The sequence below is a fragment of the Colletotrichum higginsianum genome, chromosome 8, assembly GCF_001672515.1.
Source record: "Colletotrichum higginsianum IMI 349063 chromosome 8, whole genome shotgun sequence".
Lineage (NCBI taxonomy): Eukaryota > Fungi > Ascomycota > Sordariomycetes > Glomerellales > Glomerellaceae > Colletotrichum > Colletotrichum higginsianum.
In genome coordinates, this window is record NC_030960.1 from 3,267,013 (window position 1) to 3,294,655 (window position 27,643).

At 55.7% G+C, this 27,643-nt stretch overlaps 10 protein-coding genes across 10 annotated transcripts; 3 read left to right on the forward strand and 7 right to left on the reverse strand.

The window, feature by feature from the left end:
- Nucleotides 1-2,370: 2,370 nt before the first annotated feature.
- On the forward strand, nt 2,371-3,423 carry CH63R_11932 (uncharacterized protein; the record flags this gene model as incomplete). Its single annotated transcript, XM_018306906.1, has 1 exon — nt 2,371-3,423. The coding sequence occupies one exon, from the start codon at nt 2,371-2,373 to the stop codon at nt 3,421-3,423; it is 1,053 nt and encodes a 350-aa protein (XP_018153747.1).
- Nucleotides 3,424-5,325: 1,902 nt separating this feature from the next.
- Nucleotides 5,326-6,315, reverse strand: CH63R_11933 (Thioredoxin reductase; the record flags this gene model as incomplete). Its single annotated transcript, XM_018306907.1, has 1 exon — nt 5,326-6,315. One exon carries the CDS (start codon nt 6,313-6,315, stop codon nt 5,326-5,328), a length of 990 nt encoding a protein of 329 aa, XP_018153748.1.
- Nucleotides 6,316-7,180: 865 nt separating this feature from the next.
- CH63R_11934 (Methyltransferase) lies at nt 7,181-8,106 on the reverse strand (the record flags this gene model as incomplete). Its single annotated transcript, XM_018306908.1, has 3 exons — nt 7,181-7,726; nt 7,808-7,973; nt 8,048-8,106. 3 exons carry the CDS (start codon nt 8,104-8,106, stop codon nt 7,181-7,183), a joined length of 771 nt encoding a protein of 256 aa, XP_018153749.1.
- A 307-nt stretch (nt 8,107-8,413) lies between these two features.
- Nucleotides 8,414-9,388, reverse strand: CH63R_11935 (Mitochondrial carrier protein; the record flags this gene model as incomplete). Its single annotated transcript, XM_018306909.1, has 1 exon — nt 8,414-9,388. The coding sequence occupies one exon, from the start codon at nt 9,386-9,388 to the stop codon at nt 8,414-8,416; it is 975 nt and encodes a 324-aa protein (XP_018153750.1).
- Nucleotides 9,389-9,471: 83 nt separating this feature from the next.
- CH63R_11936 (Mitochondrial carrier protein) lies at nt 9,472-9,783 on the reverse strand (the record flags this gene model as incomplete). The annotated part of the gene is made up of 1 exon (XM_018306910.1): nt 9,472-9,783. One exon carries the CDS (start codon nt 9,781-9,783, stop codon nt 9,472-9,474), a length of 312 nt encoding a protein of 103 aa, XP_018153751.1.
- A 580-nt stretch (nt 9,784-10,363) lies between these two features.
- CH63R_11937 (Heterokaryon incompatibility protein) lies at nt 10,364-12,439 on the reverse strand (the record flags this gene model as incomplete). The annotated part of the gene is made up of 1 exon (XM_018306911.1): nt 10,364-12,439. One exon carries the CDS (start codon nt 12,437-12,439, stop codon nt 10,364-10,366), a length of 2,076 nt encoding a protein of 691 aa, XP_018153752.1.
- Nucleotides 12,440-13,301: 862 nt separating this feature from the next.
- Nucleotides 13,302-15,773, forward strand: CH63R_11938 (DNA repair protein rhp54; the record flags this gene model as incomplete). The annotated part of the gene is made up of 2 exons (XM_018306912.1): nt 13,302-13,315; nt 13,367-15,773. The coding sequence occupies 2 exons, from the start codon at nt 13,302-13,304 to the stop codon at nt 15,771-15,773; spliced, it is 2,421 nt and encodes an 806-aa protein (XP_018153753.1).
- A 364-nt stretch (nt 15,774-16,137) lies between these two features.
- Nucleotides 16,138-20,735, reverse strand: CH63R_11939 (UDP-glucose:Glycoprotein Glucosyltransferase; the record flags this gene model as incomplete). Its single annotated transcript, XM_018306913.1, has 3 exons — nt 16,138-19,302; nt 19,355-20,528; nt 20,602-20,735. The coding sequence occupies 3 exons, from the start codon at nt 20,733-20,735 to the stop codon at nt 16,138-16,140; spliced, it is 4,473 nt and encodes a 1,490-aa protein (XP_018153754.1).
- Nucleotides 20,736-21,684: 949 nt separating this feature from the next.
- On the forward strand, nt 21,685-25,663 carry CH63R_11940 (Coatomer subunit alpha; the record flags this gene model as incomplete). The annotated part of the gene is made up of 6 exons (XM_018306914.1): nt 21,685-21,714; nt 21,789-21,838; nt 21,916-22,235; nt 22,298-24,196; nt 24,263-25,365; nt 25,421-25,663. The coding sequence occupies 6 exons, from the start codon at nt 21,685-21,687 to the stop codon at nt 25,661-25,663; spliced, it is 3,645 nt and encodes a 1,214-aa protein (XP_018153755.1).
- Nucleotides 25,664-26,142: 479 nt separating this feature from the next.
- CH63R_11941 (GANP/Nin1/mts3/eIF-3 p25 family protein) lies at nt 26,143-27,051 on the reverse strand (the record flags this gene model as incomplete). The annotated part of the gene is made up of 2 exons (XM_018306915.1): nt 26,143-26,424; nt 26,488-27,051. The coding sequence occupies 2 exons, from the start codon at nt 27,049-27,051 to the stop codon at nt 26,143-26,145; spliced, it is 846 nt and encodes a 281-aa protein (XP_018153756.1).
- Between the last annotated feature and the right edge of the window lie 592 nt (nt 27,052-27,643).

Consider the following 27,643-nt stretch of genomic DNA (forward strand, 5'->3'; position numbering starts at 1 on the left):
AGGCGGAGGTGGGGGCAAATATCGCCGTCGGCAAGGAGAGAACTTCGACTTCTGCTTCCCTCGTTCATCATTTTTCAATGGGGCACACATCTCTTGTCCAAAACACGGGTTCATGATGGCAGACATGTAGCTGTGTCCCGGGCTTGGTGACTATTGATGCCGGGCCAGAGCAGCGGGCCGAGGAAACTGATGCTGATCATCAAATAAGACTAGTTTGGGATTTGTGTGGAAATGGGAAAGGGGACATTGTGGTCGAAAGCCTTTGGAGGGCTTGCGTCCCAATGACCAGCTAGAGATGGGTCTGGGGATTCAGGATGGACCCAGGGCATCTTATGGGCCCTCCTAATTCCGTACGTACCCTGGCTTCCTAACACCATGGCACCCTGGTCTCGACTTTCCCGCAGCGCAGGGGAGGGCAAGCCCCTCGGTGCAAACCTGCACTGGTGGCACTCTGGCGGCGCCATCCTCAGTCAGCCGCTACCAGTGCCGCAACGGAAGTCCACTGGTCTAGCATGAGCCGGGTTGAAATGCTTTCCATTGGGATTGCAGGTTGGTTGATGTGGCTTTCTACTGTGTTTGGGAAATTGTGCCCGGAAACAACGCTCAGTGCTGGGTGCTTAACGTGACGAAATAGACGTCTAAACAGATACTCCGTACAAGAAGAGTACGGTATGTACATCGCAAGTACGCCATGGTACGTACAAAGAGGTGGAACCGTGGAAGGCGAAGAAGAAAAGCTACGTACCCTGGAGAGTCTCTCGACTTACAAAGTAGACTACAGGTCGTCGGCCCTCCAGGGTTTCTCATCCTTCCAACATCTCCAAGTCGGACCAAGCCCCCGCGCCATTCCGCCCTTTTTCTTTCCATGTTGCTGTGCAGCTGCACTCTGCTGCAGTCTTTGCTGGCTACTGCCCGCTCATTTCACCACATTTTTTCATCTTCAATCTGGAAGGGAATTCCGCGCGGGGCCCAATCCCCCGCCACATCTCACCTTGTCCACCCTTCGGCCTTGACCAACGCTAACAAGCCGTCAGTAACGGCAACAGACGCGGCACGGACGCGGACAGACCGCTGTCGTGATCTCTCTTCCCCAGGCCGCTCCATTCTTCGTCTTCGCCCTTGATCTTGGCATGCTCCTCTGGCCGTATTCGGGCCCCATCTCGTCTTGAACTGCCCATCTCGCCTGCTCCCACTTTTGAACTAATGGGAGAGACAGGTAAGGGATGGGTTAGATTAGACCAGCTCTGCCGGGTCTCTTCTTCCCTGGCTTCGGCTTCGGCTTCGCCCAGAACATTTCATCCGAAGCTGGTACGGTGTACCTATTGCGCCAGACAAACGAGGCGTCGAGGGGCTGTACTTTTGACAAGGTCCGAAAGCCAAGTAGGTACTTACTTGATGGACAGGTTCCGGCATTCGGGACGTGCTGTGCATCAGACCAACTACATTGCCTAGTACCTACAAAACCTGCCTTCCTGATCTCACCTTGCCGCTTGTCACCCGCCATTACCCACAGATACGGGTCGCTCACACGGTGGGTTTTTTCTTGAAGGGGGGAGGGGGGTTGTTTATTCTGCTGCCTCAGCCGCCCTCCATCGTCTCGACCTCGCCTCCCCTCCTCCTTTTCCTCCCACCGCCAACTCCCGCCTCGCCTTACATCAGGTCCTGGTGCCACAAATCCCTGCCCCCGCCGGCCCCTCCTGGCGTCCTCGTCCCCCGGCCTCTCGGACACCCTGCGCCGGCTTTGCTTGCTGGAGACTCTTCTCTTGTGGTCTTGGGTGTTGGGTAAGACCAGACCCTGTGCTGGGCGGTGTCTTGCTGCTTCCGCCACAAACCCCCTCATCCTTCGAGTTCCTCTTGGCCCTTGTGGCCGCCGCTCGCCCCTCCTGGTCTCGACATTTCGGACGTACTCATATCATGTCATGCCCGTTCTAGTCTCCGTCGCCCTCTCTCTTGACTTATCCCAGCAGCTTGACAAAACAACCGCTTACATCCTTCATACGCTGAACCGCAGCCCCGTCTGATCTCCCATTTCCTCACCAGGCACAGCCAGCGGCAGCCAGTCAGCCTATACTTCACTTTGGAGTCTCATTTAAGCTACCTCACTGGAATACTGGTTGTCCGTTGTATGTAGCTTGGTGCAGCATATCACACATACCTTTTACACTAGCGCCCAAGCCCAAGCTCGGCCCCGTGTACATACGTACGGGCACTGGCACTACCTTACTTTACTTGGGATTCACTCGACTGCATCTCCGCTTTGTCCCTATTTCACGCTAGCTCAGACCGCCGTCGGCCCAAGGGCGCCCGCTCTTCGTTCGCCTCCCCGTCCTTCATATCAACCAGAGACGCCCTCCCTTTCCCCCCTTCGTCATGAGTGCGCTCTGGAGAACAGAATCTATTCCGTCACAGATGCATCACGGTATGGCCTCAGATTCGAGCCGTCGACCCCAAATCTTCGTTCACTTCGAGTTTGGGGTCTCGTTTTCGCCCAAACATGCTCCAAACCAACACTCCGTCACTTATGCCTCTAGGGGCTTTCGCGATCGAGCTCAGCACTTTCCCAGACAAGTCCCACCTCCAAATACAAACTATTTGACAGAACCTGCTTTTCAAGCGAACCAAACGACATGGTCGTCACCACCTGTACAGGAATACCATCAGCCTCCGACCCAACCGATGCCGCCGCAGCACGCACCTAGCAGACTGTCTCGACAGGAGAGTCGGTCGAGCTCATCACACGAGAGGGGCAGTTCTGCTCCTCCACCATGGAATGACAGTCCCTGGGATGCCGAAACCGACGCTCTTGGTAGCTCAGCGCTACCGCGTCAAAGACCTCGCGCCCAGCATGCGCCTGATTATTGGAAGGCGTTACCAGAAGTTCCCTCACGCTTTCGACTCGGCGAGGACGAGCTGCCTTGGTCAGCCTCATCGTGGCCCGGCGAGTTCGGCATGCCGGACGATCACGAAGTCGACGACTATTCTTCCGAGGTGTCCTTGAAATTCCGCGAGGTTTCCACGACGAAGATCACGCCGGGTTCCAAGGATAGGGACGACCCGGGGCGGAGGCAAGAGCTCGAGGCGCTCTCTGCAGCCATGATGACGGTCGACAACGGCTTTGAAAATCAATGGTGGTACCAGGGAGAGCGGCAACAGACAATTCCGCTGGCAGGAGATCTGCTCACATCAACGGCCCATGGTACCACCACAGCGACTGCGCAGGCCATACCTCAAACACCTATGCCGCCACCCAGCCACGACAGCAGAGAGTCTATGGGATGGGCCACCGATCAGGGCGGCTCTCGTGACGCCATGATGAGCGGCACCTTGTACAACCCGAGTGTTCTGGTCTCGCCCATGTCCGAGTACGCAAGCCCGCGTATACACCGCTCCATGACCACGAGGTCCGAGGAGCTGTTCCTGTGAAACTAAGGGATGGTTCAGAAGGCTTTGGCCATGAAAAGGAAAAACGAAGCACGGCGTACGGTTTTTATTTTATTTTCTTTCTTTGAAGGAATGGACCATTGGGGTTCTGGTGAGGCCCATCGAATTCATCACGCCCGAGTCTGGACAGGCAGACTTGGTCGCCCGATTGTGGACATGGAGAACTTTGGACCATGTCATGGAGGAGGATATATCCCATACAGCAAAACCTGGGTACTAAATTGGGCCTGACGTGTTACAGATGACTCGCCGCAGCCGCCCAAATAATATTTATAATATTCAAACCTCTCGCTTTGCTTCCCCATGACACCTTGTTCATCATATGAAGTATTTATTGGACATAACTTCGGGTTCATTGTGCGAAAGAATGACATTTGGACCATTTCATTACCGTCCATATTGACACCATCAACCATCGCGCCTCCTGGGGCAATGCTTGAGAACCACCCAGCAACCCAGGCTCTGCCATCATGCTTGTTTTCGGACGTCGTAACCAGCATCTATTTCTTGTCACACAATTTACACACAATTTATCGAGAGGCACTTCCAACGCTGCTAAGATTTGGTATAGGGGCTGCAGCGTTTCTTCGATTTCCTCTCCTTTTCTAGAACCCCCTCCCCCCTGTCTGCGAGCCAAGGTCACAATATGCGACCAGCGGTTCCTCTCGTCACATTGAAGCGGGGAGACTCATTTCGTTTTGCGTTCTAATCTATTCACCATGAAATCGATGTGGTATCGTCGTCGTCGTCTCACGTAGCCGCCGGCGTGGCCCCGGGCTGTCCACTCACGGATAACTGAGAAGTACTCTTACATCTCGAAACGGAGACGCTTGACATCCTCCGCCCACACGCCGCCGGGGCAACTTCTTCGGGTCTTTTGTTCCGTCCTATGAAACGCGGGGGGCTTCGAAGGAATGACAACCTTCCTTTAAAATAAAAAAAACTTCGGCTTTATTGAAATTTGTTCGGGGAAAAGTCTCGGTCAAGTTCCATGCGGTCAGTCATGTCGCGATCTGAGCATATTATCCCGCTAAGCTCTAAATTTGCCGTAGAATCCTGGAGGTTCCAGAGAAAGTTCTCAAAAGTTTTGATATCCAAGCCGTTTCTTTTTAATGTAGGTGGTCGTGGTACATTGCAAAGATGGTGATGTCCTTCCGCGACGGTTGGTTGAGTATCAACGGGTGGACCATTTAGTTGGCTTAGCCCTCGCCTTGCATTGCAGCCTTCAGCTGATGCTAGCTGAAGATCTCAAGAAGTGGTGATTTGACGGACAGCATGTTCTCTGCAATAACAAAAGAGAGTGGTGTGGCCCGGCACGAAGGAAAAGGAGGAGCTGCAGTTTAATTCTGCTGCCTAAAGGCGAGCATGTGCACCGACGGGGCCATCTTAGCACTAATGTACGCCTGTGGAAAAGGAGTCGGGCCTAATGGAGACCTCTTTTCATGCTTGATTACTCGCCCCTTGTTAAGGGAGGAATGACTTGGCCGTTCTGCGGTGCGACTAAGCTCATTGCGTGACCCGTTGCCAATTATGTGTGGGCATGGTTGTTGATCCTGCTCCCCCACGGGAGGGAGCGTTTGATGAAGTCGGCCGAGATTGTAGGCCCGTAAGGGATGCTGAACGGATCCAAATCAGGAAAAGAAAAGAGAAAGCAAACCGAAATCTCGATTCGGATGTTGCTGTGCTCTGCCAACTCTTCGAGTCGAAGACGGGAAGCGAGGCAATACGGACTAGCCAGCCTCCTCAAAAACAGTGACATATGTATATCTCGTCTATTGATGCGCTCCAAACTTTGTAGGAGACTGTACATGTACTTAAAAGCCATATCTATGAAAACAATCTTAGTGCTCACCGACTCAAGGGGGCAGACGACATAACCTGCCATCACCCAAGTGCCTTTTCCGTTGCCTCAGCCTCCAAGCCAACTCTCGGCTCCGACTGCAACGGCACAACCATCCCTCCCGCACACAACGCGCCGCTCGTCATTGCCGGCGCAACGGCCTTGACCATATTCCCGCAGTCCCCGACCGCGTACACGCCTGGCACACTCGTCTCACCAAACGGGGGCGTCGTCTTCACGTCACCGTTCTCCGCCATCTCCAGCCCCAGTTGTTCTGCAAAGGGACCGTTGACCTTTGTGAAAGGCCCGTGGGCAAGAAACCTCTCCGTGACCTCGTCGCCGTCGTCCAGGGTGAGCGTGACGCCGGTGGGGTGCCCGCCTTCGTCTCCGCCGCCACCGCCGGCCATGCGCATCTTTGCAATCCTGCGCGTGTCGAGCTTGAAGGGGTTGCCATCCATGGTGGAGATCTCCGACGCAAGAGAGGAGTTCCCGTGTGTGTAGATTGTGACTTTTTCACCGAGGGGACGGGCCATGTGTCCAATGTGTGTCGCCATCTTGAGGTTCCCCGTCATGCCGAACGCCAGGACGCCGACCCTCTCGGCCCCGCGCTCCTCGAAGCCGTGGCAGAAGAGACAGTGAAAGATCCCGTGGCCCCAACAATCCCCGTATCCCGGGATATCGGGCATGATGTCAGTGACGCCGGTCGCCAGCACCAGCCTCCTGCCGAGCCACGTCTTCCCCTCGGCGTCCTCGGCGCTGAAGAGCCCTTCCTTGACCTTGGACGTCTTCAAGACCTCGACGTCGGCAAAGATCACACTCTCGGCGTACCGCGCCTTGATGTCCTCCCTGGCCTTGGCGCGGAAGGCGGCGGGCGGGACGTGGTCGAACCCCAAGACGTTGTGCATGGTCGTCGCGCGGGCGTTGCGGTACAGGCCCGAATCGAAGAGGACCGAGGTGTATAGCTGGCGGGAGAGGGCGGTCGCCGTGGCGAGACCGGCGGGCCCGGCGCCGATAATGAGGACGTCGTGCAGCATTGGGGCCGAGGCGTTGGTTGTCGTCTGGGGGAGGAATTGAGAATGAAAGGCCGTGAGAAGTGTCTGGTGTTGGAGGAATCTCATGTAAGTGCGAAATGTGTAGTGTTGCTTCTTTGTTTGCTTGTATTCTAACGAAAAAACAGAGCGGTACCAACCAGAAAGCACGACTTCGACTTTTATACTTATGGGATTGAGATCGAGTGCGCCGACCTAGTTGACGGGCGGAGGCGCGGGATGTCTCCGAAGATGTAGAAAGTTGCCGAGATAATCGGATCCGATGTGGGGCTGTCCCGCCCCGGCGAGCAAAAGTCTCCGAGGAAAGGTGCCGACGTGGGGGAGCACCAGAAACAGGAATACGAACGTACCCGAGTTCCTGTCATCTAATCTCACAGGTGTTTGGAAATCTTACAAAGCTTCACTCCAACCTTGGACCTGCCCTTCTTCGTCGTGACTGCCACGGCCCAACTAGGGGGGCTGTGCGTTTAATTTGGTTTGATAATACATGCCAGCATGCCGTGCTACAACAGGGCTCTGTTTTACCCATTGGATTGAACAGGCTACTCGCAATGCTAGTGAAGTTTTTCCCGTCAAAAACAGGGTGGTCATATCTGTGGATGCTCTTAGAAGATGAGTCGATACGTCGGATCATGCCATGCTTATCTCCGTGTACAAGCTCAAAAGCCTGTGACTGTTTTCATTGCGCCGCGATAGTCGCTCACATGTGCTTCCAAGCCAAACGGTAGAAACACAGGATAACCATGCAAACGTGATCAAGAGTAACTAGCTACGGCAAATCTCAACCCTCGAGAAGGGTCAGGTAAAACGGTAACACTGATTCCAGCTACGCCCAGACTGCGAGCCCAGACTAACCGCTCTTCACCGAAGCGGCAATGACCATCCTCCTATTCAACCCCCCAGGCTTCCCGACAATGTTCTCCGGGATGTGACTGACTTCCACGTTCTCGATATACAAGAACCTCTCTTTGTCACACCCGACCTCCTCAAACCAGCCGGAGAACAATCCTTTACTATAGACGACGTGCCGATTGGTGGTCTTGAGAACCTCATGCTCGAACTTCCCAAGGCTGTCGCCATCCAGGTTTCCGGCCTCCGACTGTGTCTCCATGGCACTCACACTCTCCACGGCAATCAGCACGCCCCCGGGCCTCACCCGCTGTGCAAGCAGCTCCATCATCCGCTTTGGATCTTCGAGATGATGCAGCGCCATGGAAATTATAACCACATCGAACCCCGCCTCGGCGGCCATCGACCCGTCAGCCGTCAGGTCCCCTGCGACGGCGTGGGCCTGGGCGGGCGAGTACCCCAGCCTCACCGCGCAGTCGTTGAAGCGGCCCACGATGGCGGGGGCGATGTCGATGCCGAGGATCTCATCGACGAAGGGCGCGAGGGCCTGGGTGGTGCAAAAAAAGCCTCAAGTTCAACGGGGATGCCCGTGGATGGCAACGTTCGGACAAGGGAGGACAGAACATACCCAGGAGGCACCGCCATAGGCGCAGGCATAGTCTAGGAGCCGGACGGGGTTGGCCGGGTCCCGTGGCCGAAGGCCTAGGTTCGGCGCCTGCGTGCGGAGGAAGCGGGTGAGCTGATCGACGAAGGTCTTGAGCCAGTCTTGTTGCCAGAAGGTGTCGACGTTGGCGCTGATATCTCTGTCAGTTACGCGACCGAGAGGTTTGGGGGGAAGGGGGCGGGTTGCAAATAGCGGTTAACAGACTCCCAGAAGACGCGGTTCAGTTCCGCGAGGGATGTGGGCTGGGGCCGGGCTGAGGTCATGGTTGGTGGCTGTGGTTTGGTTCGTAGGTTTTGATTGTAATGGCTCTTATAATTTTCTTATTCTTTTGCTGTTGATGTAATACCTTTGGAAACACAATCCTTATTCTTGCGAATTTCACTCCTTTATACGCTTCCACACGGTCTATCCTCCTCTTTTTGCAACATCAGTGTATTCAGTGGAACGCCGGAGAGTATCCGGCAACATTCCTTCCCGCTTTTCCAGTGCGGCCACAATGCGGAGACATGTCGCTACCCTCAAGCTAGACACAGACGGGCACCAAGGCTCGGCCTCATCAACTCAAGGCGGTCACAACGTTTGTCCGACAGGCTCGATGGCAGCAGGCCGTCTCCGACCCTCGCCCATCTCATACATGACCCACTCATACACGGCCCACTGCACCGCGTTGACGACGAAGGCCCGCACGCTGCAGATGGTAAGGCCCCGGAAGAAGACTCTAACGCCGCCTTCACGGTATGCCTCCCTGGCAACCTGGATTGCGCCGGCACGCTTGCGCATCTCCTGCTGCGAGCCGCGCGCCCCAAGCAAAGGCGAAGCTTCGGCGGACGAAGAGGCCTCGAACGCCTGAGTCTGCACGCGGGTCTTTATGACGTCGAGCGGGAAAATGCTCGCCCACGTCACGATGCCGGCGAGCCCTCCACAAAGAAGCACCTTGGCGGCCTCGTCGCGCATGTTGGTCTCGTTGACGCTGTCGCCGCCGACGCCCATCCAGCGCGTGGTGAGCTCGTAGGACCAGAAATAAAAGCCGTAGCCGATGCTGTCGCGCAGGGCCGTCACGACGCCGCCGAAATACAGGCCCCGTATGCCCTCGGCGCGGCAGACGTCCTTGGTGATGGCCCAGCTCGAGGCGGGTGGCGAGGACAGCTGAGCGCGGCACTTGATCAGCTCGGTCGGGGTGCTTACGACCCAGGTGGCCAGACCGCCGACGGCACCGGCAAGCCAGGTGGTCCAGAGGCTGGAGCGGACGTCGAGAGCGCGGTTCAGAGCGGCCTCGGTGCGGTTGTAGGATACAAAGAGGAGGGCGTTGAGGGCGCCGTAGCCGAGAATCGGGGCCGCGGAGCCGGTGACGAGAGCGGCGGGGGACTCGAAGTGGCGGAGGTACGAGGTCGCGGCGAGGGATGCCGGAGTCGGAAGCGGAGAGGCGGGGGTTGCGGCGGCGGGGGTCGGTCGTGCCTGGAGGCGGACCTTGAGGAGGTCGAGGGGGTTGCCGATAATGATGCCGACGGCACCGCTAATGTAGCCGGCCCAGAAGTCGGCGGACATGGCGGGACGATAGGAAGTTGGTGTTGGGGGGTTTGTGGTTGTTTGAGGGGAGGGGGTGTCGACGGCAAAGAGTTATGCCGAGATCAGCGGTCGTCGGCGTAGAGGAAACTGGACTCGGGGTCGCGGTAGTGGTTAACCTTTGCCTGAGCGACGGCGATTCCGGTGATGATGCCGAGGTAGGAGAGCATCCATCCGCCACCGGCTACAGCCCAAAAGCGGGCATTCTTGAGGGGGTTCGGGTTCGGGGTGCGGACGCGTGTGAGGTACTGGTAGTGCGCGAGGTGGACGAGGACGGTGCCGCCTAAGATCGAGGTCCAATTGTCGGCGATCCAGAGCGTGCGGGTAGAGGGTGGGCGGAGGAGAGGGGTGGGCGAGGAGGAGGAGGAGGAGGACATGGTGGTGTTGATGCGTTCAGGCCGAGGGAAGGTGGGAGGGAGCGGCCCGAGGGGGAGCGGGGGGATGTTTGCCGGGGGCCGGTTCCGACTCCGAGTCCCGCTGTTTCTCGAGATTCTGATGCGCCTACGGACCGTAACCAGTTGTCATACTTCTTGTGCCAGCTGGCGAAATGTCAAGGGTGAATTGAGCATGTGAAGATGGGGTGGGTTCTGGCTGCTGCTGATCTTTGAGAAATTGTTGGTGAGACTGATACATTATATATTCTAGTAACTGAACCGCGACCACCCCATGCCCACCCCCACCACCACCAATGGGGTAACCTTGCACGACCGGGATCCAACCGCTTTATCGCGAAGCACACACACTTGGCTTGGTTACACTCAAGACCCTGAGAGGGAAAGAGAGAGAGAGAGAATCAACAGCGTTGCCAAGCGCCCATCCATCTATCATTAAACGGCACCACGACGTTGCATCACACAAAAGAGCTAAATATACATACATACAAGTACAGAAGCAACAAACTCAACGACAACGCCTTTGCCAACGATCAGATCACCTCGCAGTTCACCTCGGTGACCCTCACTGAATACAGATATCCTCCCACCGCGCACCTTCGTCGACGGCCTCCCCGTGCATGATGCCATGCACGTACGCCTCTCCAACCAGCTGGTAGCAGAACGGCCCAGAAACCGACGACACCGGCATCTCGCGAAGCACGAGGGGTGACGGGCAGCCAGACACGACCCATACCCCATCGCCGTCCTCCACCGACTGCCCGCCAAGCCCGAGATGCCCGCTGTCCATCAGGAACGGCCGTCTATCCCATAGCGTCTCGAACGCAAGATTGACGTAGGCCTGGCACCGATGCTTGAAGCCATCTAACACGCTCTTCACCTCCCTCTCCTTGTTGCACTTCTTGAGCCGGTCGAGGCAGCCCATGATCTTGTCGCGCGATGGCACCGTCTTGCTGACGTCCGATGTGGCGAGCTTCTGGATGCTCTCCAACCGCGCGAGACACTCGGTCTCGTTGGCCCCCTTCTTCACGGCGCAGTAGACCTCCCATGCTACGTGGTCCGTGATCCAGTGGTGGAACGCCTTTTGTAGACTCCCGGACGCCGGGTGTTGGAACCCGTCTCGGTCGGCGATCAACGTCCGCCAGAACGCCTCTACGCGGCACTGCCCCGTCGCTTCGTACACGGCGTCGCATTGCAATAGGAAGTCGGCCCATTGTGCGAAGCTCCCGTTCGTGGTGACCTCCGAGTGGACTGTGCCCAGGAGAGAGACCGTGCCGATGCAGAATCCTTTGACGTGCAGGAGATTGTCATCGGTGATGCGGTAATTCGCTGGCGCAGAACGGCATGCGTCGAAGTAAGCCACGCCGGCCGGCCACCGCGTCGCCAGAAACATGGACGGTCCGTTTGCCGAAAAGTCCGGCACCCACGACGGCAGACCCTTGATCTTCTTGACCGCATCGTCGGGGACCGCCGTCAGCAGCGCGAGGTTGCCGCACTCTGCCATGATGAACGTGGCCGTTTCCGTGTACACCGTGACAGCAGTCGCGTGTTTGCAATAGTCAGGTTCCAGGCTCGTTCTCGGACGTTCACTGACGTCGAGGAGCAGATTGAGGATGCCGAGGAGGCCAAACACCTGGTCTCGGGGGTCGCTCGCTTCGACCCCAATGGTTAGGCGGAGCATGAGAAAGACCAGTGCCCCCGCCGCCTTGGTGATGCTCGCCTCGCCACCGTTGCCCGATGCGCCAACCATATGATCAAGCGTCACGCTGTCCCAGCCGTCGAGCTTGCCGTGACGACATTTCTGGATCGCGACGATACCTGCGGAGCTGCTGCCGACATGGACGTCCTTGATTGCGAAACTGCTGTTGTCACAGAGAACCTCGGAAAGCCGTTCGTAGAGGCGGCTGTCGCGCAGAAAATCGGAGCAGAGAGCCACTGTCTCCCAGGGGATCGTGTCGTCGCCCCAGATCACACACGCGTCCTTTGAGAGTGCGACTTCCTGGACGACCCAGACGCGGCCGAACCACTTGCGGTCGAAGAAGGAGACAAACGCGTGCCAGACGGCGTCCGGTAGATCCTGCAAGCCGTATCGCCGCAGCGCATCGTGGTCGAAGGCGGAGGTGTCTGGGTCGTACCCAAACTTCTTCCTGGCGTTGTCGGCCATGATCCGAATCATCCTAGAGACCTCGACCGGGTGATGTTCCTCAGTCACAGGACCGAGCCAGATGTCGACTCGGGCGGCCCTCTTATAGATGTGGTCCATTATGCTGACCTGTACGGTGCGCTCCGTGTCGTCGGCCTGGTTGATGCTGATGGCGTCGATCCAGTATAAGTCGCATGACCCACGGGCTCTGATCCAAAGCAGCGCATCGTGCAAGTTGGCGAATACGTCAAAATCATGGTCGTCGAGGAGGACTGTCGCCAATTTCGGCTTTAGAGTCTTGTCGTTGTTGGGTATGGGCGGACCCCAGGTATAAGACAGAGCTCGGTAGGCTGGAAGGTCGGCGATGGCGTGTTCCTCGAGTGCAAGTCGTAACGGGCCATTTCGAGTGTCTCGGCGGGTCAGAATGCGTACAAGGCGAATGGTCTCCTTGCCGATGGAGCGCTCGTATTGGAACCTCGTCCGGTCACGAGACGCCATTTTCTCGGACAGAAGAGAGAAATCCCACGGGAATGGAATGTCGACCTATGGGGGCAGAGGGTCCCTTCATGGCTTAAAAGGATCTATTTTGAAGTACCTATGAGGACCTGTTGATCGGTCAAGACAGCATCGCAACTGAGCGGGCCACGCATGACCACCAGGACATCATCAGCTGCATCATTTTAGGACGGAGGCTAAAACGACACCAACTCTGGCTCTCACACACACTTAAATCGCGTTTGTTCGACTTATCAATTCTCCCCACTCTCTTGCCACACACGTGGCGCTATTTTAACCATCTTGATCATCTCAATATGACGACAGATTGCTCGACACGTTTGGCTTAACCTTGCTTGTCTCACGGTATAGATATCGTACACGCCATCCATCATCCTGTAGGTTGGCAAGATATGTTTGTTTATCGATTACTGATGTAGTTGCGTTGTCTGCAGTGGGCGGGTAGATAATTGCAGGGTAACTACTCTTTCCCGCTTCTAGGGTACCTTCGGTTTTCTTTCAGGGTAGTATCTTCTTTTCAGGGTACCATCGGGCTATCGAAGTATCAGGAGGCGACATGAGTGAGTAGGCGGAGCACAGACAGGAAGACCCATTCTTTCCTCTCACCACATTGGACACTGTTGCCTGACACACGTGCGCTAGCACGTGATAACGTGCTTGAGTGGCGACGCGGGTCGAGTCGCGCTTTCCCGTGTTCCCAAATCAACAACCCTGGACCGGGAAACATCCCCTCTCTCTCCATCTTCAAACGCCGCTCACTCCTCTGTTCACTGAGACGGATATACCCAACTGCTGCGCTTAATCTGCACTCGCAGGCTTGCAGAAGCTTCAATTGTGGCTCATCATGTATGCAGCAGTGTTTATCTTATCTTTCTTTCAGTTCACAAGATCTCACTGACCCCTCCGTAGGACTGTCGACGTCAGCGCCACCCCGATCGCCAACAAGGAGAACATTCCGACCAAGCGTTACTCTACCCCTCAATCTGTCGACAAACTCCACAGGCCCTTTAAATGCCCCGGGTCAGCGGTGAGGACTGTATCAGCCGACAGACCGGCCCGGAAGAAGAGAAGGGTCGACTATAAGGGCGCCGATGGATCGACCGACGCCGACAAGCCCTACACCAATGCCGATCGACTTGCCCTTGCCAATCGCGACGCGAACAAATTCCCCGTCTTTCAGGCCAAGGATAAGTTGGCAGTCTTTCGCAAGGCCTTCTCGGTACCCCTGATCAACAAGAACTCGGGGACCTACAACCCCAATCGACCCCCTCCCACCCTTGGCCTTCGTACCGGTGCTACTTTCATCGCGAAGCCATTGCATGACCCCAGTGGCGAATTTTCGATTGTGCTGTACGACCCGACCGTAGACGACAAGCCCAAAGAGCCCGAAAAGAAGCAAGACAAGAAGGATGCCGAGGGCGAAACTAAGATTGACGCCCCTCTCGTCCACAAGAGTTTGGCCGAGATCCTAGGAATAAAGAAGAAGGTTGAAGGGGAACATCCTCGAGTTCCCGTCGTCATCGACCCGAGACTAGCCAAGGTTCTGAGGCCGCATCAAGTCGAGGGTGTCAAGTTCATGTACAGATGTGTTACTGGCATGATTGAGGAAAAGGCCAATGGCTGCATCATGGCCGACGAGATGGGTCTAGGAAAGACGCTTCAATGCATTACCCTGCTTTGGACCCTTCTCAAGCAATCCCCGGAAGCTGGAAAGGGCACTATCCAAAAGGCTATCGTCGCGTGTCCTTCCAGTTTGGTCCGCAACTGGGCCAACGAGCTGGTGAAATGGCTGGGCGCAGATGCCATTACGCCCTTTGCTATTGACGGAAAGGCATCAAAGGAGGAACTGACTCGTCAGCTGCGCCAATGGGCCATTGCTAGTGGCAGATCAGTAACCCGGCCAGTCATCATCGTGTCTTACGAAACCCTTCGTCTCAACGTCGAGGAGTTGAAGCACACAAAGATTGGTCTCATGTTGTGCGACGAGGGTCACCGTCTCAAGAACGGAGACAGCCAGACATTCAGTGCCCTCAACAATCTCAACGTCACACGGCGAGTCATTCTGTCCGGAACACCCATCCAGAATGACCTGTCCGAGTACTTCTCCCTGATCAGCTTCGCCAATCCGGACCTGCTAGGCACCCGTCTGGACTTCCGTAAGCGGTTCGAGCTCCCTATTCTGCGTGGTCGCGACGCCGATGCCGCCGAGGCCGAGAGGAAGAAAGGAGACGAGTGCCTTTCCGAGCTGTTGGGCATTGTGAACAAGTTCATCATTCGCCGCACCAACGACATCCTGTCCAAGTATCTGCCCGTCAAGTATGAGCACGTCGTCTTCTGCAACCTCGCCCCGTTCCAGCTCGATCTATACAACTATTTCATCACCAGTCCGGAAATTCAGGCGCTTCTCCGTGGCAAGGGCAGTCAGCCCCTCAAGGCTATCAATATTCTCAAGAAGCTGTGCAACCACCCGGATCTCCTCAACATTGCAGATGACTTGCCCGGTTCAGAAGATTGTTACCCCGATGACTACGTCCCCAAAGAAGCGCGCGGCCGAGACAGAGACGTCAAGCCTTGGTACTCGGGCAAGATGCAAGTCCTCGACCGCATGCTCGCACGCATCCGTCAGGACACTAACGACAAGATTGTCCTCATCAGCAACTACACACAGACTCTCGACCTGTTTGAGAAACTGTGTCGTTCTCGCGCCTACGGTTGCTTACGCCTGGATGGCACCATGAACGTCAACAAGCGCCAGAAGTTGGTCGACAAGTTCAACAACCCCGACGGAGAGGAGTTTGTCTTCCTCCTCAGCTCCAAGGCTGGTGGTTGTGGCCTCAACCTTATCGGCGCCAACCGACTAGTCCTTTTCGATCCCGACTGGAATCCCGCCGCAGACCAGCAAGCTCTTGCCCGTGTGTGGCGTGACGGCCAGAAGAAGGACTGCTTCGTTTACCGCTTCATCGCCACCGGAACGATCGAGGAGAAGATCTTCCAGCGCCAGTCCCACAAGCAGTCGCTGTCCAGTTGCGTCGTCGACTCCGCCGAAGACGTCGAGCGCCACTTCTCGCTCGACAGTCTTCGCGAGCTGTTCCAGTATCGCCCCGGTACAAACTCGGATACGCACGACACGTTCAAATGTAAGCGGTGCAAGCCCGATGGCCGGCAGTATATCAAATCGCCCGCCATGCTGTACGGCGACACGAGCACATGGAATCATTTCGTCAACGAGGCTTTGAAGCCGATCCAGGATCTGTTGCTGAGGCAAGAGTGTGGTGAGCCTGAGGTGTCGGCGGTGTTTCAGTACATTTCGCATTAGACGAGAAGCGTTTGTTTGCAGGCATGCATCATGACCAATGGCGAAGTTATTTTCCTCTTGATCTTGTTTCTACGGAGAGCTGATCGCGTTTGGTCGTGTTTCGGAGTTGATGGATTCGGATGACGATGGCGTTGCGGCGCAAAAACGCCCACTTTGCTTTACAGACCGGACTTCATCAGAGGTCCGCACAAATAGATGATTTAGCTACAGATGCCACACTTCGTACAACTGACACATGGAGAGTGTTTCGCGTCCCCCTGAACCAAAAAACAGACATCTATGAAACTGATTTCCCTTTCCTGTCTCTAAAAATGTACAACTACACAAGAAGCCATCTCCCTTCTCTCCGCCACTGTCTAGACTTCTAAAGCTCGTCTATCACATGTGTCTTCTCTGCAGGTGGCTCCTCCCAGTTGCGGCTCTTAGTGTTCTTCTCCTCCTCGGCGACGTCGGGCTCCTGCTGCTCGCCCTTGTCCCCGCCGCCGACCTTGTTCTCCCCCTTCTTGGGCGCCTCGACTGGCAGGCCCTTGCGCTTGCGGTCGAGGGCTGCGATCTCGTTGTCGTAAACGTTCCACTCAGGCACCTGACGACGGGCGCGGTCGAGCTTGGGCTCCTTGGTTTGCGGGTTGTTGCAGAGATCGATAGTCTTTGCGTCTTTCTGGCTCTCGTCGGAACACCACGTCTCGCACCACAGCCACTCCTGCGGCAGGCTGTGGATGGGAATCTGGAACTGCATGTGGTTGGGCAGGTCCTGGTCGAGGTTGGCCAGACTGTTGGGGTCGGCACTGAGGGAGTGATAGGTCTGGCGGAGGCGGTCGCCAGCAGCGAGTTCACGGAAGCGCCGGAGATCAACGACGTACAGCGCCGAGATGTGGTAGGGGTTACCACGGAGGTAGTTAGCCCAGTAGCCCTGCTTCCAGAAGCGGAAGCCCTCCATCTCGGTGCGGGAGTCGCACATGGGCGTGAAGCCATAGGGCTTGCCTTCGAGATCGTGGTTGACGAGACTAATCATGTCGGTGCGGACGATCTGGTCGGCATCGACGAAGATGACCTTGTCCAAGGATAGCGGGAAGAGCACGTCGAGGAAAAGGATCTTGTAACCCCAGATCTCGCGCTGTTTCTCCTTTTGCTGACGAAGCCAATGAGGCCACTTGAAGGTGACCATCTCGTACTTGAAACCATATTCTTTGGCCATGTGAGGGATAAAGTCCTTGAACGATGGAGAGAGGAACTGCTCGATGAACCAGAACTTGACCGTGTGCTTGGTGTTCTTCATGACGCTGACCATCATGATGTTTAACATACGCTCATAGAGGTGGCCGCTGGCGACGGAAAAGATGTTGATCTCAGCGTGCTCCTCGTCAGATGCAGACTTTTTCTTGCCCAGAATGCCTTCAGCGAACTTGAGACCGCGACCAACGATGCTCTTGTCTTCAGGCTCGGCCAGAACGTCGGCTTCTTCCTGGCCCGGCTTGCGCGACAAACGAGGATAAAGCGTCGTGCCCTGGAAGTCCATCAGAACCACCTCTGTACCTTCATCGCCTGGTACGGGAGTCCACCCCCTCGCGCCAATACTATCGATCGTGTAGATATCAGAGCTTCTTCCCTGCTTGAGCTGGATGTTATAGAAACCCGGGTTGGCCTTGAACTGGAAGTACCCGAGGTTGGCCATGATGATGGTATCCGCGAAGTGAGGCTCCTTCTCGGTACCCAAGACAAGCTGTGCACCGCGAGGGGGCTGTGACTGCCCGCCCTCACGGGAGTGTCCTTCTATGAGGATGCTTTCAAGCTCATACGATGCGTGGACATTCGACTTGATGGAGCTCAACTTGATATTGTCCGGGTCGTGCAGCGAGACTTTGGGCGCTACCAACCATGACGGAGGCACATCCATGCCGGCATTGAGAAGAGCCTCGGAGGGGAGTCCTTTGAAAGATGCTTCGAGTGCCCGCACCTTACCGGTCTCATCGAAGCTCGGCTCAGACTCTAGAACATATCGGAAGAATCCCTTGACGGGCAACTCGTCAATCTTATCCTTTGGGTTGAGGAAAAGCTTCAAATACACGCCGTCCAGTTCGGAGACAACCTTCAAGATAGGTGCCCATCGCTGGGCCTGCTCACTGGCAGGGTTCAGAACACCTACTATGTGAATGCTTGAGGTCTCCGGGTTTCCGATTTCGATAGCTGTATAACTTGAGCTCCAGGTATCATGGGCGCTGACGCGAAGAGACGGCGCAGACTCAAAGATGCCGGCAGGCAGATCAGAGATAGTCGAGATTGCAGTTACCGACGTAACCTTGGCAGCGGCCAGAGGTCCAGATATTTTTTCAGTCAGACCAAGCTCATCCACCGCTGCATAAACGGGGAGAATGCGGGCCTTCTGCTCGAACTCCAGGAGGTACTGGAAGTCGTCGGTTTGGAAGGGCTCGGCCTCGGTGAAGGGTCCAACCACCCGTCCGTTTAGGATGAGAACGTTGGAACCAGGTTTGATGGCAGCGAAAGACAAGAACTCGTTGAGGGCTGCTGCGAAGATTCCGTCCGGCTCACCGGCAGCATTGTCGAGAATGCTCCTTATTTCGGGAAGAGACTCAGCCTCTGTAAACTTATCGCCGCCATTCTTCAGTGCCGCATTTACAGCGGAAGCCGAAGCTGGTGTCAAGGGATTGTAGACAACATCCAAGCGGACACCAGGGTTGCTTCGGCGGAACGCCAAAGCTGAGACAAGAAGATTGGCTCCCTCATCAGAAGTAAAGTCACCCACGACAGTCAAGACCGCCCAGTTCTCCTTGGTAGATTCAGCAAACGCCTCAATGACTGGGACCTTTCCAAAGAGGCTGTCATGCTCGGTGTAAATCTTGTTGACGTCCAAAATCTTGAGAGACTTGTCATCTTCCGGGTAAATGTAGGTATTGCGGCGCTTGACGGCCTTTTCAAGAAAGAAGTCGGGAACCCACCCTTCCTCGTCAATCATGCCAAGATAGACAGCTCGCTGGATTGACTGCAAGTCATTCGTAGCTTTCATACTCATGGCCTGCAGCCAATTATTCTCACGTGGGACTGGAATGCCGTTGATAAAGACGGGCGGGATGGGGGTGTTTGCGTTCAATCTCTTTGCCCATTTTTCAGCAAACTTCACCACGTTGTCGAGCTCCTCAGACCGCAGTACATCGTCAAAGGGGAGCAGCTTGGAGTCCGGAAGTGCTTCGCGATCCCTAGTTGCCTTCTCGAAGACGCTCTGGTCCGGTTTCTCCGTCTTGGAGTCCTGCATGGCAGCATCTAGATAATCGATGAACGCCTCCAGGCCGTAGTTGTCGAGGAGGTAGTAGAGAACCTTGCTGATTCCAACAGCATTCTCAGTCGGCGTCAAAGGGACGAGACCGAACCGGATCGGCAATTTTCGCTGGATGAAAGAGTTGAGCTGAGCCACCACATTGAGATCCTCGATTTTGGAGAAGTCGACAGGGACGATGAGGTTGAAGATATCCCGCTTAATGGGAGGTAGCTGACCGGGGTAGACACGCTGGAGAAGCTAGGATGAATTAGCAAACTGACAATCAGTAGAAAAGTAACTCAACACTTACCGACATCAACTGGTCAGGGAAATCCTTGTACCGCTCATCTTTTTCAAGATCGTTGAGAAACATGATAACCTTTTCCTCCTCTAAATCGTCTGTCCAGTCAAAGCGTGGAGGCTCCTCGTCGGCCTTCGACTCAGCGACCTTGGGATGGCCAAGAAGAGACACTGCCTGACCTCCAGTGAAACCAAGATCACGCACGCCGTCGATAAGCTTGCGTTCGCGGCGAAGCAGGTCAATGATTGTAAAGGCCTCGATCTGGCGCTCAATAAGCTGCACTCCATTCATCCAGAGAACGTTCATGCCGCTGGGAACAAGTTGCTGTCGGTTCAGTTGGTGTTCGGCAAGGAAATCGGAAGAGACGTTGTGAGCGGCAATTGACGTCGAGAACTTGGGGAAGTCCTGCGTCAGTCGAAGCAGAGCCTCAAAGGGGTTCTGGCTTTGCATAACAAAAGATGCGGCCTTGAGACCAAGCTCCTGGAGTTCGGACTTTGCCAAAGGCTTCAGGTCAGCCACTTCACCAGCGGCATCGAGAACCTCTTCGGCATTGACGACTTTTTGCGATTCGTCGTGATGTGCCTCTCGGTCATCGATGACGATATAATCAGTTCGCTTTAAGGCCAGCTCAACTCCATATCCGCTGACAGGCAGAGCTTCTTCGTAGCTGCCGGCGCGCTTTGTGTAGCGAAGACGGTATTCGATCTCGCCGCTGCGAGCCTTCTGTACCAAGGTGCTGTGGAAAGGGCCAAAAGCAGACGAAGTTGGGTCGGCGTATAGTATAGTCTCACTGCCCGATCCCAGGACCCGATCAAAGGGCAGGACCTTTGCCCCGTCCAAGGACGACTCCTTCGGGGTGTCTAACGCCGGGGTGCAGTATTGCTTTCCTCCCAGCTCCGCCCAGACTTCGCAGCCATCCGGAGCGTCGGATCCAAGCTTGGGCTCAACAGCAGTTCGGTAGTATTGGTAGTGAGCTTCGATCCGGGGCGCAGCGGTCCTCAAGGAGAGAGCCAGCTTGAAAGTGGAGAGCGCCTCAGGAGCAGTAATGTGGCCATCGTCATTGAGGATGTGGAGGAATCTGTCGTAGACTTCTTTGTCGGTCTTAGCTTCATTGAAGTATCCGCCAGCGATGCGATCGAGAAGGGGGAAGTACGCGGTTGCATTTTCGCCCGCGGCAGTCTCGCTGAGGGACAAAGGTTAGCCGAACTGGACAGACAAAATACAAGATGTTCCGAGTCCAAGACAATGCGGCTTACAGCAACTCGAGGAGGTAAGGCCCAGACGGGAAGGCAGCCTTCATGTCCACCGTCACCGACGGAACGGCAATGACATTACCGGCTGCCCACAGAGTCAGGGCGAAGCCCATTGGCAACCGGGACAGGCGCATCATTGCGAAGGAGGATGTGCAACGGCCGGCGCAAGGCTGTCCTCCGAAATCGTGGTTGCTTTCAGTCGACGTGTGTGAGAGGACAAGAAAGTCGTGTTTTGGGTAGTAGGGATGGTATGTTTCGAGAAGCACAGGAAGCTAAGCTACTTCTTGAATTTCCTTGAGGTCGGGAAAAAGACAGCGGCGCCTATGTGTCTGTGGTGTTTTATCGCCTCTGTCGCATGGTTGTTGCCAACTTACTGGCAGAATGCTTGGAGGGGTCCCAGAATTTGGGTGTCTAGACTACTTAGGTTCCTTGGTGTAGGTAGGGTACCTCTTCTTCGCAGGTGTAAGTGCACGATTGCCGCCTTCTGAACACATTGACAAAAGAGCTGTATCAAAGAGGACTAGCGCCGCCCGCCCCAGGGGATCTTAGGTCCACGGGGAAGGAGTCAAGGGCAGAAAACGGACCTGCTGGAGGGGCAGCTGCTTATGTCATACTGGACAGTTCCACACGTCTCTTGGGGTCCTGAACTTCAGGAACTGGAGCAGTCAGGCAGGGAGGTTTTGCAAGGGAGGACGATGTCTGAAGGGGGTGGGCGACGGGCGGTGAAGACACGGAGGCCGGCAGAACTCTGATGCGGGAGCTCCTGTTAATCGGCACCATTGGGACCCACAAGGCAACCCACACTTTACAGATGGCCACGAAGCGGAATTGTTACTAGGGGCTCTGAGACGAGGAAGTGGCCTTTACGTATCTCTCTACCTTGCCGCCTCGGATACTTCTACGCATCCAACTCCTTCACCGCGCCCTCTCTTCGTGACCCGTGAATGTCACTATCCTCCTCGACTCCAGCTGCAACCTTTCGTGGTCGGTAAGCTGGCCTGCACTCGAATCCCATTCCCTCCAGAGGTGCCGCCCGTTTCCTCTTTTGCTGGTTGCTAGCAGCTCCGGCTTCACCTCCCCGCCAAAATGCAGGCCTCCTCGGGCATGTTGACCAAGGTATGCCTCCGTCCCCTCGGCGCATTGGGTCGAGTATCTTATTGCATGCACTCGATTGCTCACGTAGGATACAGTTCGAGTCCAAGTCCTCGCGCGCCAAGGGCATCGCCTTCCATCCCAAGAGGTGAGCGACCTTGCAGCCCACAGCTTCCCATCTTATCTCCAAGTGTTCCTGCCCCCTTGCTGACGCACATCTTCTAGACCATGGATCCTCGTCGCGCTTCACTCCTCCACCATCCAGCTCTGGGACTACCGCATGGGAACATTGATCGACCGATTCGAGGAACACGATGGCCCTGTTCGAGGAATTGACTTCCACAAGACGCAGCCCCTCTTCGTGTCGGGAGGCGACGACTACAAGATCAAGGTCTGGTCCTACCAGACCCGCCGATGCCTCTTTACATTGAACGGACATCTCGACTACGTCCGCACCGTTTTCTTCCATCACGAGCTGCCATGGATCCTGTCCGCCTCCGATGACCAGACCATCAGGATATGGAACTGGCAAAATCGCTCCTTGAGTGCGCCCATTCCCCATGAGCCCGTTAACGCGCCTGAGGACTGACTGACCTTGCTCTTGCAGTCTGCACAATGACAGGACACAACCACTACGCCATGTGCGCTCAGTTCCATCCCAAGGAGGACCTCATCGTCTCCGCCTCCCTCGACCAGTCCGTCCGCGTCTGGGACATTTCCGGCTTGCGCAAGAAGCACTCGGCACCCACATCGATGACTTTCGAAGATCAGGTCGCCCGCTCGAACCAGAACCAGGCCGATATGTTTGGTAACACCGACGCCGTTGTCAAGTTTGTGTTGGAAGGCCATGACCGTGGTGTGAACTGGGTTGCGTTCCATCCCACCATGCCCCTCATTGTCTCTGCTGGCGACGACAGGCTTGTCAAGCTTTGGCGTATGAGCGAGACCAAGGCTTGGGAGGTCGATACTTGCAGAGGGCATTTCCAGAACGCATCTGGCTGCTTATTCCATCCCCACCAAGACCTGATCCTCTCCGTCGGCGAAGACAAGACCATCCGCGTCTGGGACCTCAACAAACGCACCGCTGTTCAATCATTCAAGCGCGAGAACGACCGATTCTGGGTCATTGCTGCCCACCCTGAGATCAACTTGTTCGCCGCTGGCCACGACAACGGCGTTATGGTCTTCAAGCTCGAGAGAGAGAGACCGGCATCTTCGGTGTACCAGAACAACCTCTTTTACATCACCAAGGAGAAGCACGTCAAATCGTACGACTTCCAGAAGAGCATTGAGAGCCCGACTCTCCTGTCGCTCAAGAAGCTTGGCAGCCCCTGGACCCCACCGCGAACTCTTTCCTACAACCCTGCTGAGCGCTCCGTGCTTGTTACATCTCCCTCCGACAGCGGGTCGTACGAGTTGATTAACCTCCCTCGCGATGGATCCGGTGCGATCGAGCCTACGGAGTCGAAGCGTGGCCAGGGCAACTCAGCCATCTTCGTCGCGCGCAACCGCTTTGCCGTTTTGAACACCTCCAGCCAGACGATCGACATTAAGGACCTGTCCAACAACACGACTCGGTCCTTCAAGCCTCCTGTTGGAACGAGCGATATCTACTTCGGTGGTACTGGCAACCTCCTCATCATTACCCCGACAGCTGTTCATCTATACGACATCCAGCAAAAGAAGAGCGTTGCCGAGCTGGCAGTCAACGGTGTCAAGTACGTGGTCTGGTCGAACGATGGCCTTTACGCCGCTCTCCTGAGCAAGCACAACGTTACCATTGTCACAAAGACACTTGAGCAAGTCAGCACACTGCATGAGACTATCCGCATCAAGAGCGCAACTTGGGATGACGCTGGTGTTCTGCTGTACTCGACTCTCAACCATATCAAGTATACGCTTCTCAACGGCGACAACGGCATCGTCCGCACCCTCGACCAGACTGTTTACCTGGTCCGCGTCAAGGGCCGCAATGTGTACTGCCTGGACAGAGCGGCAAAACCTAAGGTTCTTCACGTTGACCCGACCGAGTACCGATTCAAGCTTGCGCTAGTTAAGCGAAACTACGAGGAGATGCTTCACATCATTCAGAACTCCAGTCTCGTCGGTCAATCCATCATCTCTTACCTCCAGAAGAAGGGCTACCCCGAAATTGCTCTCCAGTTTGTGCAAGACCCCACGACCCGCTTCGAGCTCGCCATCGAATGCGGAAACCTTGATGTTGCCGTTGAGATGGCCAAGGAGCTGGACCGCCCTAAGCTGTGGCAAAGACTGAGCGGGGAAGCTTTGGCCCATGGCAACCATCAAGTCGTCGAGATGGCCTACCAAAAGCTGAAGCAGTTCGACAAGCTATCCTTTTTGTACCTGTCTACTGGTGACCACTCCAAACTTGCTCGCATGGCCAAGATCGCCGAGCACCGCGGTGACTTCACTGCAAGGTTCCAAAATGCCCTGTTCCTCGGCGAGGTTGAAGACCGAATCCAGATGTTTAAGGAAATTGATCTTTGTAAGCTGAAGCCGCACACAGTTTTTCTCTTTTTTATTTATTTTCTACAAAGCTGACAATCTCTAGACCCGTTGGCGTACATGACCGCCAAATCTCATGGCCTTGAGGAGGAGTGCCAAGCCATTCTTGAGGCAACTGGTCTCACGGAGGAGCAGCTTGAAACCCCGACGATCGGAGAGGCGCTGACGCCACCGAAGCCTGTGGTACCCACATTCAAAGCCAACTGGCCCACAAAGGCGACCTCGCAATCGGTGTTTGAGAAGGCTCTGTTGGGCCAGGTTGAGGGCCTGTCTTTGGATGACGCGCCTGCCGCTGCCAATGGCTTCGACGATGCCGCCGAAGACGACGGTACTGCCAAGAAGAACGGCAACCTTATCGATGTCGACGATGAAGAGGATGCCGCAGGCTGGGATCTGGGCGATGATGTCGTTCCCGAGATCGAGGGCGACTTCGTGAACGTTGACAGCGCAGAGGCAGGAGGTGCTGGCAGCAGCGAGGCCGATCTCTGGGCTCGCAACTCCCCTCTTGCTGTAGATCATGTTGCGGGTGGCTCGTTCGAGTCGGCAATGCAACTGCTCAACAGACAAGTGGGAGCCGTCAACTTTGCGCCCTTGAAGCCCCGCTTCCTTGAAGTTTACCAGGCATCAAAAACATATCTGCCGGCCTCTGCTAATCTTCCTCCGTTGGTCAACTACGTGCGGCGCACGATTGACGAGACGGACCCTAGAAAGGTGCTGCCGATTGTACCTCGCGATCTCGAGTTCCTGGCTACCAACGACCTTCAGCAAGGGTACAACTCTATGAAGACGAACAAACTCGAGGATGGTCTTAAAGTCTTCAAGGGCATCCTTCACGCCATCCTCATCAACGCCGTGTCCAGCGAAAGCGAGGTGGCCGAGGCCAAGAAACTCATCACATCCGCTAGCGAGTATGCTGTGGCTATGGAGATTGAGCTCAGCCGTCGCCAGCTTGGCACCACGGGCGAGCAACTTAAGCGCGGTCTTGAGCTCTCTGCCTATTTCACCATCCCCAAGATCGAGGTTCCCCACCGACAGCTTGCCCTGCACAACGCGATGCAGCTCGCGATAAGGAACAAAAACTACGGATCAGCCCTCAGCTTCGCCAACCGCATCATTGCCAACGGCGGCTCGAGCAAGCTGACGGAAAACGTGAGTGCAGAATCATTCCCTAATTCAATGCGTCAACCGCTGACTTTCAATGCAGGCCAAGAAGGCAAAGGCGCAATGCGAGCGTAACCCCTCGGATGCCATTGAGATTGAATTTGACCAGTTTGCCGAGTTTGACGTCTGCGCGGCAAGCCACACACCCATCTACAGCGGTACTGCATACGAGGAGTGCGCCTTCGACGGTTCCAAATACCACAGCAAGTACAAAGGCACCGTCTGCAAGGTTTGCGAGGTCTGCGAGATTGGTAAGCACGGCAGTGGCCTGAAGCTCTTTGCGTAAAGAGCCAGAATAATGGTTGCTCACCCATGTGGGATGGGAAAGCTGCAGGAAGTTGCAGTGCGCTCGGTCAGACGGGGCTGTTGGTCTTGGGAAAAGTTTACAGTAGACAGGCTGGAGTGCCTGATGAAAATCCCAGGCTTTTGATTGTTAGCAATAGTTTGTGGGAGACGAATATATGGCATCACTTGATCAAGCAATGCGTGCGCGTTTGAAAGCAGCGATTGACCTGTTGTTGTGCGTACATTTATCTGTTCGCTGTCTGATCTGCGCAGCCCAGAAACAATATTACAATTTGGTTACCTGGCCACAAAATAGATTTCGATCAATGACATGGTTTCCCGATGCAGGTGGACATTACTCATGAAGGGGTCGTAAACGCCAAGCTTGGATTCCAGTTTCCGTGGCCCTTGTTCATGGTCTATCGCATGATATTAATACAGTTAACAACGCCGCCTTCGCCACCCCGTTGTCTTCTCTATCTACACGATGGTCTCGAGTTCCCTCGCGTAGCCGAGGGTGTTCTCTATCACCATCTGGCTCATTTCTTTATCGGTAGTACCGTCCTCGGCGGCGACACCCTCCGCGGTATCGGGGAAGAAGATCTGACCGTCCTTCAAAATCCAACCGCGTTGTTGGGCGAATGAAATGACGTCGCCCTCGGAGTCGAGAAAGAGCAGCGACTTTGCGGAGCTGATGGGCAGACTCGGGTAGGCGCGCTCGCTGCTCGAGGCGATTTCGGAGCGGATTTGGAACGTGAGAATCTGGCGGTACAATTGTTAGCACTATACAACGCTTTCTGAGTAGACGGCGGGAAGCTGATATACCTCTGAAAAGACCCCGTACTCCTCGCTCGGCACCTCACGGCTCTTGAGAGCGTTCCAGACGCGGTCGTAGCTCCCCTCCATCAACCACCTCTCGAGACGGATAGGGTAGCCGAGGTACTTGTCACCCTCCACGGCGCTGCTGTCGCCACCACCCTCGCGGTTGGCGAGGCTCTCGAGCTCCGAATGAAACTCTGCGTAGCGACCCTGGGTGAGGAGCAGGAGCAGGTAGAGGCCGGTAACCTTGTTGCGGTCGGCCAAGTTGGGCGGAAGGAGGTTGGAGGGGAGCTCGTAGAAGGGCTGGAGCTGCTGGACGTAGCGGGTGAAGGCGTCCGGGTTCTTTGCGCGGATGGAGGCGAGGGCGCCGTGCTCGTACGTCTCGCGGGCGAGGGCGAGGAGCTGGGGCGACGTCTGTTGCTGTGCGGGGCCGGAGGACGGAGTGAGTGCGTTGAGCTGGAGGAGGTGAAGCTTGGCCTTGGAGAGGAGGGCAGAAGATTCGGCGTAGGGCAGGGAGGAGCCCTTGCCGCGGAGCTGGGTGAGAACTTGTTGGAGGTTGCGTTCGGCCATGTTGGGCTTGCTGCTGGGGATGCCGGCTGCGGGGTGTGTATGTGTTTGGAAGCTCTGGCGACGGCGGCGATGGACGTCGGAAACTATCAGAGAGAGTGTTGATCTGTCAATCAAAGGTGATATTTTCCGAGAAAAACACGCTGGGATGGTTGCTGTTGAGTGGTATCGTGAAGTTAACGGGTGTGATGTTGATCGTGAGTGCTGGTTGTAGTGCTTGGCTTCGCAGGCTGAGAGGCTGACGAAAGGCACCGTCGAGCTAGAAAGGTCCGTGCCGGGGTCGTCCTCCCACTGATGCGCTAGGCTGTTGAGAGCCTAGCCCACCTCGAGCTGCTGGTCACCATGAATGGTTGAAAGCATCTGCTGAGTAAGGAAGGTGGTGAATCAGTGTCACGTGTCGCGGAACTCGAACAATCCGACGTGATCAGTTTCCAAGCCAACATTCGCGGTGCGACAAAGCTACCTATAATTATTTCGAACTTGAACTTGTTTCCTTCTGACAACTGATTGGGTCAAGCCGACAAGCTGCTGAAATACCATACCGTCGTCAGCTTATCCTTCTGCCAACCTCCATCTGACCCCTGCAGCGATTGGC